This window comes from Triplophysa rosa, linkage group LG2 (assembly GCF_024868665.1).
Source record: "Triplophysa rosa linkage group LG2, Trosa_1v2, whole genome shotgun sequence".
Classification (NCBI taxonomy): Eukaryota; Metazoa; Chordata; class Actinopteri; order Cypriniformes; family Nemacheilidae; genus Triplophysa; species Triplophysa rosa.
In genome coordinates this window covers 33,181,307-33,191,819 of record NC_079891.1, presented here as the reverse complement: position 1 = coordinate 33,191,819, position 10,513 = coordinate 33,181,307, and the positions used below count along the sequence as shown (strand labels likewise).

General features: G+C 36.7%; 2 protein-coding genes across 2 annotated transcripts in view; one reads left to right on the top strand and one right to left on the bottom strand.

The window, feature by feature from the left end:
- The first annotated feature begins 252 nt into the window (after positions 1-252).
- Positions 253-7,549, top strand: p2rx2 (purinergic receptor P2X, ligand-gated ion channel, 2). The gene is made up of 12 exons (XM_057322015.1): positions 253-431; positions 1,311-1,446; positions 3,179-3,250; positions 3,332-3,407; positions 3,477-3,573; positions 3,648-3,728; positions 4,508-4,646; positions 4,722-4,852; positions 5,674-5,764; positions 5,862-5,927; positions 6,571-6,648; positions 7,236-7,549. The coding sequence occupies exons 1-12, from the start codon at positions 292-294 to the stop codon at positions 7,329-7,331; spliced, it is 1,203 nt and encodes a 400-aa protein (XP_057177998.1). The 5' UTR covers positions 253-291; the 3' UTR covers positions 7,332-7,549.
- Positions 7,550-9,067: 1,518 nt separating this feature from the next.
- pole (polymerase (DNA directed), epsilon) overlaps positions 9,068-10,513 on the bottom strand; it is a 19,766-nt gene continuing 18,320 nt past the window's right edge. The window contains exons 45-48 of the mRNA XM_057327988.1: positions 10,140-10,513; positions 9,887-10,012; positions 9,636-9,725; positions 9,068-9,357 (exon numbers count right to left, since the gene is read on the bottom strand). The exon at positions 10,140-10,513 is cut by the window's right edge and continues 21 nt beyond it. Of these exons, the coding sequence (XP_057183971.1) occupies positions 9,256-9,357; positions 9,636-9,725; positions 9,887-10,012; positions 10,140-10,513 (692 nt within the window). The 3' untranslated portion in view covers positions 9,068-9,255. The remainder of the gene's footprint in view (positions 9,358-9,635; positions 9,726-9,886; positions 10,013-10,139) is intronic.

Genomic DNA, 10,513 nt, shown 5'->3' with positions numbered 1-10,513 from the left:
AAAAAGGTGCTATTTTCACAAGACCAGAGAGAGAGAGAGGAAAAGGTGCTATATTTTCACAAGACCAGAGAGAGAGAGAGAGAGAGAGAGAGAGAGAGAGAGAGAGAGAGAGAGAGAGAGAGAGAGAGAGAGAGAGGAGGAGAGAGAGAGAGAGAGAGAGAGAGAGAGAGAGAGAGAGAGAGAGAGAGAGAGAGAGAGAGAGATTTAAAGTGGGTGTCAGCATACACATCAGTATAGTGGTAAGAACAAAGACACACATTCTGAAAGGAAAAAGCGAGGAATTCAATCAAAATGGGATGTTTGGAATGTCTCAAAGACTTTTTCATGGGATTTTGGGATTATGAGACTCCAAAAGTCATGGTGGTAAAGGACAGAAAACTTGGAGTCATATATCGAGCCGTGCAGTTCCTGGTCATCACATATTTCATTTGGTAAGACAATGTTTCTCTGAACATGCATGTTTTTCAAACATCATAGTCATGATCTTTATCATATTTGTGTTTTGAGATGTAACAATCCTTTTCTTATGTGAGGTCAATGCACTCGTCCCTCTTTTAGAAATATTGGGCAAGACATTATTTATAATTGTAAATATAGATGATTGTATACAAACGTGACCCCTGTCGGTGATGGAGCTGGGGTTTTAGTGGCCATTGCAGAGCAATCACTGAAATATGAAACCAGTTGAGTCATTTCATCACTTCTGAAAACAAAAATACAGAACATGTACATCTTTTGACTTTAAAGGAAGCTTATGGATGATTTTCAACAACATTTAGTTTTAAATGCAATTCGCAGTGATGCTTACTGGTTATACTGGTTTAGCGCTGAATATATAACATATCAATTTCAAACCTGCCACAAACACTTTCTTTGGTGTTAATATAGATATCCTTATCAAAATGTTTCAAATCTATTCAATCTAATCAAATATCACAATTATGCTACATTTGTCTCGATACTTTTGTATTCTGTCTATATATATAACACTTCTGGATATATTTTCCGTTTTTGTGGTTTCAATTTTCTTACATATTACACCTTTCTATTATACTAAATGTCTATATAATATTCGTCTGTATAAAAGTGCTTTGTTTTTTTAAAGGGATAGTTCACCCAAAAATCAGGTTGATCACCATTCTCTCATCCTTTTGTTGTTCGAAACATTTTGTTCGTGGATCGCAGGATATGACAACAGAATAACTATTTTTGGATGAAGATGGAATTTTTATGTTTAAATAAAACGTTCTTTTAAAGTTTCATTCGTGTACAGGTGATGGTTGCATTTGTATAATATTTTCTTTATGCAGGCATGTCTTTATCAGTCAGAAAGCATACCAGGAGACTGAAGACCGTCCAGATAGCTCCGTCTACACTGAGATGAGAGGTGTGGCTGTGCTGGGAGACAGTATTCAAGACACAACAGAATATGTCCAGCCGTCTGAGGTGAGGGAACACTGGGTCTCATTCACTAAGCATGCGTACGCACAAATTTAATCATGATTCACAAATACTTTCATACTAAAATGTATTCTAAATATAAGAGAAAAGATAAGAACAGTTGAAAGCACACATACGCAAAAATCTTTCTTTCCTTCTCCTTCTCGCTCTTTCTCTATTTATATATATATAATTACACATGGATGTATATGTAATTTTAAAATGATTTCATCATACACAGTGAAAGAATAAGAAAAGCTGCGTTAGACTATAGCTCGAGCTGCGATGTTTCTCTGTAACGACTAACGAGAACTCTTTAAACTGCGTGTCTGTATAAAAGGTGTTTTATTGTGTATGAACTGACTTTGAGGACTGTGCACTTGGAATTACTTGCGAGAGCGCGTCTGTAGACCGCGTCACATGGGGTTGCCTGGAGTAACTTTGACTTAAAGGTGCAGTTTGTAAAAACCGCCCCCCAAAAAACGCAAAAACAACAACACAGCTTGATGACGCTGTGAAGGAGCGTGGAATGATGGGATCTGTTGTCTTCAACTCCACCGCTGATGGCCATCAATTGGACGGGAACGAGACATCATGTTAGCGGATGAGGTAAAGTATTATAAATGTTGCGAATAATTGTGGTCCATAAATAAGTGACTGCTCCAAACAAGTTAGTGGCTTCCTAGACGCTAGAAACTACTTCCGCATTTGTCCACAACACTGTTGTCATGCGGTTTCTACGTCAGTAAAGGCGGTAACAAAGGGTAACGCGGATATGACGCCATTGACCGGCGACTAAACAGCCCCGTGTCACTGTTTAGAATGCCGATTTTCTCACGATTTACAAGTAGTTGGAAACATTTGTGATATTGTAAGTACTCGGCTGAACAAAATATATAACACTAGCCTAGTGGTTTTTGGATATTTTACTGCAAAATTGTTACAAACTGCACCTTTAAGTGACAACAGGTGGTAAAGGAAAGGTTAAAGGCGGAAAGCCCTAATATGGAGATGGACTGGGTGTGTTTTATGCAAATGTTAAACTCGTGCACGCGCCGCTCATTTTGAATACTCCAAATTCACTAACATTAGGACGGGTTAAGAACAAATTCATGTGCGTACGCATGTGTTGTGAATTAGGCGGAAAATTTTCGTAGGAGGTTCAAATGTGCGTATAAATACGAAAAATCTACGCAATTATTAGTGAATGAGACACAATGTTTGATATCAAAAATTAAAAGTAATTCATCAAACAATAAAAACATACATACAAAAAATGGAAATGTGCAGTTAAATAAATCGTACATGTGTCCTATGGTGTGACAGCAAAATATAGAAAACAAACAAAATATCACACTATTGTACATTATTAATATTTATATTTATCAAATAAAAGAGAGATTTTTCTTCGTTGTTAGTTTTTTTTCTACATTTTTGCCATCACACCAATTGGACAAATTTGCACATCCCACCCAAATGTGTTTTGTAGAATACAAAAGTGAAGTAGGCCTATCTATTCTCCATACAGTAAGTCTCTATGTCATCATGTACTGTTAAAAGTAGCAACATGACGTGATTATTTCCAAAAACTATTACTACCTGATTTAACCATTAGAAATGACTTTTGTAGTCATATTAAATAACATGTCTGACGTACACGTGTAAATATTGATTTTTTTATGTTATGTGAAGCATTCTTTTTTTGTGTATTTTCCCTACAATGTGAACTCTTGTGCAGGGTGGTGATGTCATCACCACGATACTCAGAAGAGAAGTGACACATGATCAGAGACAGGGCACATGTGCTGAGGTGAGCACATAATACAAAAGCAACTCATGTCTTATAAGACCGACACTATAAAGCTTACGTGAGTCTGTATTTCTTTTCCAGCATTACTCTGTTCCCAATGCAAAATGCTCAAAAGATTCTGACTGCGTTCGAGGGGAAATTCGTTTTGATGGTCATGGTGAGGTTTACATGATGCGTGAATACCAAAATCACAGCTACTTTGTTTACAAACTATGATTTTGAACAGGTCAGAAAACAGGCCTATGTGTACCGTACTACAACTACACATTCAAGACCTGTGAGATCAAAACCTGGTGTCCCATCGAGGAATTTGCTGTCATTAGGTACTGCGGGTTATTCGTATTAGTAAAAAATGAAACTGGCAAATGCACTAAAAAAGCGTTTTCTATCCCTGTAGGGAGGCAGCTGTGGAGCAGGCCATTAATTTCACAGTGTTCATAAAGAATTCCATCCATTTCCCCAAGTTCAAAGTTCTCAGGTTTGTCGATGACTTTCAGCACATTTCATAAAACAGTGTTACAGTAAAATAATAAAATATTAGAAATTCCTATATATCAGCATGCAGTGAAAACAATGAATTAACAATGAAAAAATATTTACATAAGACATTTAGTTAAAAGTAGTTAAAAATAGGAATGGATATTAAAATGTAAGATTAAGTAATACACCGGAGAATTACAACACAATAAAATAAGAAAGAAGATGTATATGTACAAAGTATGAAATAGTGCCTAATGAAAGATGAAGTGACAGCAACAGTCAATACTGACAATATCGTTCAAGGTCAAAAGTTGGACACAATTGACTATTTTTGTGTTATAGGTTTTCAAAAATCTTTTGATCCTGACATATCAGATTAGTTTTGTGTATCCAACATACATTTTTTAAAAATAAAACAAAACTAAATCAATACTAATTTTTTAATGGACTTAATTACATTTTTGTATAGCTGCACTAGAGGGAAGTTCAATTATATACAGTACAAGTATAAAATCTACTTTTTTACATCCGATTTCCCTGTACTTTCTGATGTGTTGTTTTGTACTTTAGATGACATCCTTGTTTTTATTGTTATAAAATGTGGCATTTGGTAGAGCATTGCGCTAACAACGCAAGGTTGTGGGTTCGATCCCAGGGAACACACACTGATAAAAAAAAGACATGTATAGACTAAATGCACTGTAAGCGCGTCTGCCAAATGCATAAATGTAAATGTTACGACTTCTATTCTAAAATAGTCTATAATTTCATCTGCAGGGGAAACATTAAACCAAACAAGCCAAAGAAACTGACAAAGTGCCATTATCACCCCGAGACCAACCCTTACTGTCCTGTGTTCAGTCTCGGCTTCATCGCAGAGCAGGCCAGAGAGAAGTTCAGTGAACTTTGCAGAACTGTACGTACAATACAGCACATATTTAGTTCACATTATATTCACACATTTAGTCATTTTTAATTGTTATGTTTTCAGGGTGGAATAATCGGAGTGGTTATTAATTGGAAGTGTGATTTTGATTTGGATCCCTCCGAATGCATTCCAACATATTCATTCAGAAGGCTGGATATGAGAAAAGACCTGCCAACCTCAGGCTACTACTACAGGTAAATGACCTTTTTGCGGAACCTTCCGGTAATTGTCAGTTTAAAATGATGATCGAATAATCTACTATCTATACAGAATTTTGCATGTTAAAACACAACAGCCCAGTTTCACAGACAAGGCTTAAGACTAGTCTCAGACTTAAATAAATGTTTGAGCTGTCTTAACTGAAAATAACCTGCCCTAACATATCTTAAAATATGTCAGTGCCATTGTTTAAGTGTCTTAAGACTCACACCAATAATGTTTCTTTTTAAAACATTTTTATAAAAGCGACTCAAATATGCGAATTCAACTAAGGCATAGTCCTGGTTTAAGCTAAACCTTGTCTGTGAAACCGGGCCAATAAGTAACAGAAGAGGTTTTGATTTGACTGGTTCTTCACAGACTGCACTGTAATAAAAATTATGCACATTTTCTGTCAGCTGGAGCGACAGAAATATACCGTAAAATATCATTTTTTCCCCTATAAAACTACACGATATATAATAAAACGTTTTTTTTTGTAAATTTGCGGTCTTTTTCTGTAATTTCACAGTTTTTAAGTAAACAGTTAAAATTTTCACAATTTTTCTGGTAAATTTTATGCTTTTTAACAGTATTTAAAAAATACATGAAAAATCTGTAAAAAATAATAATAACTGAAAAATCCTGTAAAATTTCATTTTCTTTTTTTTACACTGTGGGTCACATATTTGTAAAGTGGTTTTGAAATAAATGTCATACAATGTATATTTTTAAGGGTAAAAACGACACATGTTTTATACATTACACTTAGTCCAGAGTAGTTTTTACTCCTGAGTATACTGTACTATATTTTCAGGTTTGCAAAGTACTACGATAAGGACGGTGTCGAGTACAGAACGCTCATTAAAGCTTATGGGATTCGCCTGGATGTTATTGTACATGGACATGTAAGATCATACAGTACAGGAAGTACATTAATGTCTCACTGACATGTTGACTGCCTATAAACTTTACAGTAAATTACATCAGTACATTTCTTTACAGGCGGGAAGATTTAGTCTCATTCCAACCATCATCAGCGCAGTCACGGCCATGACTTCAGTCGGAATTGTAAGTTCTTGCTAAACGTCTGTTGAAAATTTTGGGGCCGAAGAGTGAAATAATCGGACAGTTTTAAGACTGATGGCAGACATAGACATCTCACAAATTGCATTATGGGAAGGATCTCAGGTTTCCTTGGGTTTGATCCTTAATGGAAAGAGGCATTTGAGGACCCGTAATGCTTTTGTTCATTCTCAGTCAAAGTCTTTTGTCCAAGCTGTCATCGCTTAAGAGATCTGGGCTTATATCTGGATTTTTAGAACGTGTTTACTGCTTAAACATACAATCATTTAAAATAGACTCTTTAGACTTGCTTGAAGGGTTTGGACAATTCTTTCATTATTTATTCATCTTCATGTGGTTCAGAACCTACTGTATATATGACGTTTTCTTATGCAGAGCACAGAAGATATTTTGAGAAATGTCTGTGGTTTTGTGTCCATATAATGGAAGTCAACGGGGTCCAATATTGTTTGGCTACAAAAATATCTTTGGTCAAAATAGCTTAATTTGTGTTCTGCAGAAAAAAGTAAGTAATACAGGTTTGAACTCACATGAATGCAAGTAAATTATGCAAATTATTAATAAAAACACGATTCCTGTATGTGTTTGGAAATAGAATGTAACATCGTCTTGTCTTTTTCTCATCTAGTGCTCAATCATCTGTGATTGGATCATGCTGACGTTCATTGACAAAAACAAAGCTTTTAGTGACAAGAAGTTTGATGATGTAAGTATGGGATATTTCTTATGATTAAAACAACCCAGAACTTTTAGATCAAATGTTACCCCGGACAACAAAACCAGTCTTATGGGTCAATTTTTCGAAATTGAGATTTTTACATAATCTGAAAGCTGAATAAATAAACTTTCTATAGATATATGAGTTGTTAGAATAGGACAATATCTGGCTGAGATACAACAGTTTAAAACTCAAGAATCTGAGAGCGCAAAAAAATCAAAATAATGAGAAAATTGCCTTTGAAGTTGTTAATCAGGGGCACTGTGGCAGACCAACCACTCACAAAAATAAAGTTTTTATATATTTAAGGTAGGAAATTTACAAAATATCTTCATGGAACATGATCTTTACTTAATATCCTAATGATTTTGGCATAAAAGAAAAATCGATAATTTTGACCCACACAATGTATTTTTGTCTTTTACTAAAAATGTTCCCGTGCTACTTAAGACTGGTTTTGTGATCCAGGGTCACAAATGTTTTAAGATCGTAAATCAATTGCTTGACTGGTAATGTATATGTATCAGTAGCATGCAAATGTACATTTCATGATTCATTTTTTTGTTTTTAATCAGGCATCTAAAGATCCCATCCAGCCAACGACGACTAGCCTGACGCTTACAACCTTCGGCTCCAATCACTCCGACCTCTCAGATGGCGTGCCTTTGTAAAGCACCGCCTCCAACCATCCAAACTACTCCACTGATGCCACGCAATGCCAAGATGAAGTTGACAGAATATTTTTACATAACGGACGCTGAGGAACAAATATGTGTGGAATGCAATCATATACAGCACAAAATGTCCAATCTATGTTTAGTTAAGCTTTTGATCTGAAATATCCAAAAACACGTCTCTCTAAATTCTAGCTTCAATAAATATTTAAAAACTCGCGTACAATACTCGTGTTTGGTGTTTCATTGAAATAGACATCTTTGAACTAGGTAAAACATTGAGCAAGTATGTGAAAAATGTTGGCAACGGTAAGCTTGTAACGATGATTTATAATCTAAGCTGTCGGTTGAATTTTACGGAAAGTTTTTAACGTCAACCCACGTCAAGAAAAGCAACCTGCAATTTTATGTTTCTAACAGAGATGGCGATATGATGCGAGATGCAGCTTTAACATAAATTGAGTCTATTTTAAATAACGAAGTTTAAGGCTAAATTTAAGTTAAGGTTATTAGTGACAGAAATGATCGACTCTTTCCGCACGAGCGTCTCTGTTCTGGAAAAGCCTGAGTCATCCGAGAGAAGATGAGTAGAGGGTTTGTTCACAGAGATGAGATGCACTCAACAGTGTTAACCTGATAACAGCTCCTCCTCTGATATTGCTTACAATAATGAGATTTGGGGGAAGAGAGACGGTGTCTCTCCACATCCTAAATGTCATTAATAGAAACCTATTGATTTTTGTAGCTCACACTTTTGAGGTTTATGGACCAGCCTTTTAGTAATGATAGAGGGTGCGTACAAAACCTCATCTCCCCAGACGGGACAGGAGAGACTCAAATTAGATGCTGTGGAAAATGAACTAATGGTGCACTTTACAGCAGTGCTGTGTGGCTATTTATCTCTACAACACAATTGCAACACCTTTTTATTTATTTATGCTGATGCGATTTCACGGGTTCTTAAGTCTAAATAACTAACCAACCTTTGGTCCAGACTATGTCAATTTTTGAAGGAAATGCAGGCATAAACTGCGGTATAATTTTCCGTTATTAAAATATAAAAATCTTAAGTTTCACGACATCCGACGATATGGCGCCTTTGATGACGTAATCGGATCTCTAACGTTGTGGGAAGACAAGTAAATTATCTTAATCCATTTTCTAAATTACTCAAATTGTAACGTTGACTGCGTTCATTTAGCTCAACTTTCAACCCCGTTTCCAGGAAAATGATCAACTGCAAATCAACTTTTGATCTTGAATTAGCTATAGCTCCTACTGAGTGCACTACTTATTTCCAAGCGGTTTTTCTTCATATAGTTTTAATACTGTGAATTTAGTGCAAAGCTAACAAAAGCAAGTTTTTAAAACTATTTTTTAACATTCTAATGTTATGGCCCCGTCTCATTCAAAATTCATGAAAAGTGCATTTTGGGAAGCAAAGTGCCGATTTAGCAATGGTTGGATGGCTCAGTTTGACCGCATTTGACCTTTAACCAAAGTACGCAAAGTAACTTGCCATTTGATGTTTCGAACAGAGATGGCGATAGAGAGAAAAGTTACAGATTGCGGTTTTGAAGTCATAAATATCGAGACAAAAAAAATCAATACCCATATTAGCTGGCACTATGAACAATAGATTTTACTGTAAATATCTCTCATTGTCAATTACTACATCAATCAAAACCAGAGTTTCCATTCTGTGAATAATAATGGGAAACCATTAGCACTAATGAATTCTTCATATACAGAAATATTTATTACACAAGTATATAAAAGGCACCACATCCTATATCATTGGTTTGAGAAAGATCTCTCACAGTCATCTTACATTAGAAAATCATTACAAACAACCACATATTTCACCAATAATTTTGGACTGTACAAATGGTACAAATGCATATCAGGTAAAAAAACAAATCTATGAGTTCATACTAAGCACCCAGTCAATGGTCTCCAGCAGGAAGTTCATGTTATAGTGGGCGGCGATGTTCCGGAAAACGTCTACCTGCTCAGTGAAGCTCTTTACACACACAAACAAACAAAAGATACAACATTACTACACATCAGGACAATATGACCAAAAACATTCCGTCACTGGTCTTTAGAAGTATTCAAGACCCCGTAAAATCACTAGACTAATTTGGTATCTTAGGTTATTTTTGGTCCATTTTGCTTAAAGATAAAGACTCGGCATGTGCTAAATATGAATTGTGTCAACACGCAAAAGTGTACAGGGGGTCTCAAGGCAAACAGACACGCGAGTGATTTCATGAGGTCTTTAAATCTCAGCTCAGGTACCTTTGTGGTGAAGGCGAGTTGGAAGTCTCCAGCGCAGCTGCAGTACAGGGGCATGTTTGCTTCTTTCACTCCCTTGCATTTGGCACATTCCTGTGTGTGCGATAAAGTTATTACTTCCCGTTCAAGCTACACGTCCTGTATTTTAACTCAATATTTCACTTTTTTCAAACGTTCGCAAATGCAGCATCAGTATCATGGTAAACGCTGTACATGAGGTAGGTGTGTGTAAATGATGTTCTTTGACTGCTCACCAGGTCTTGTAGTGCGTAACTCATGAGTTTCTTCTGTAACGCCTCCACCAGGGCCATTTCTATGGACTCGGTTTCATACTGAGCCTGGCAGTTCGAACAAAACCACTGAGGAAGAACTGAACCGTCCTGCACGGAGAACATGAGATCGTATTTTTATGATCTCAAACGTGGCAAAACGTTAAGCAAATGTTACACATTCGGTACAATTGAGCTCGACCTCAATGGCCTTTATAATTAGGCGTCACATTCTCACCTGGGCCACCGCGGGGTCTTTGCAGAGGTCGAGGTCACGACAGAAGTTACAGTGATGGCAGATGACCTCAGGCAGGATGTAAGACTTGCAGGGGTCACGGAACTGAGCGTCCTCCGAGAATTCACCAACATCGACCAATCGCAGCAGATCGCGCTTCAGTTTGTTCATCTGAATGATGATGTTGGAGTCCAGAGAAAGCACCTGACAGACGTACTTGATGAACTCCAGCGCCGGGTTATTGAGGGGCAGGTGAGAACCAGGAAGAACGGGAAACATCTCGGATGGCAGCGTCACGCTGCGGGTGCTCGACACCTTCTTCTGAATCTTCTGAGTTATGGTGAAGAAGTTCTGCGTCAGTTCACTTGACACGTACT

Excerpts from the sequence above, each read along its gene's own strand:
- p2rx2 (XM_057322015.1), top strand. The coding sequence starts at position 292 with ATGGGATGTTTGGAATGTCTCAAAGACTTTTTCATGGGATTTTGGGAT. Across the intron at positions 3,574-3,647 it reads GAGGAATTTGCTGTCATTAG|GGAGGCAGCTGTGGAGCAGG; the intron begins GTACTGCGGGTT and ends CTATCCCTGTAG. Across the intron at positions 4,853-5,673 it reads ACCTCAGGCTACTACTACAG|GTTTGCAAAGTACTACGATA; the intron begins GTAAATGACCTT and ends CTATATTTTCAG.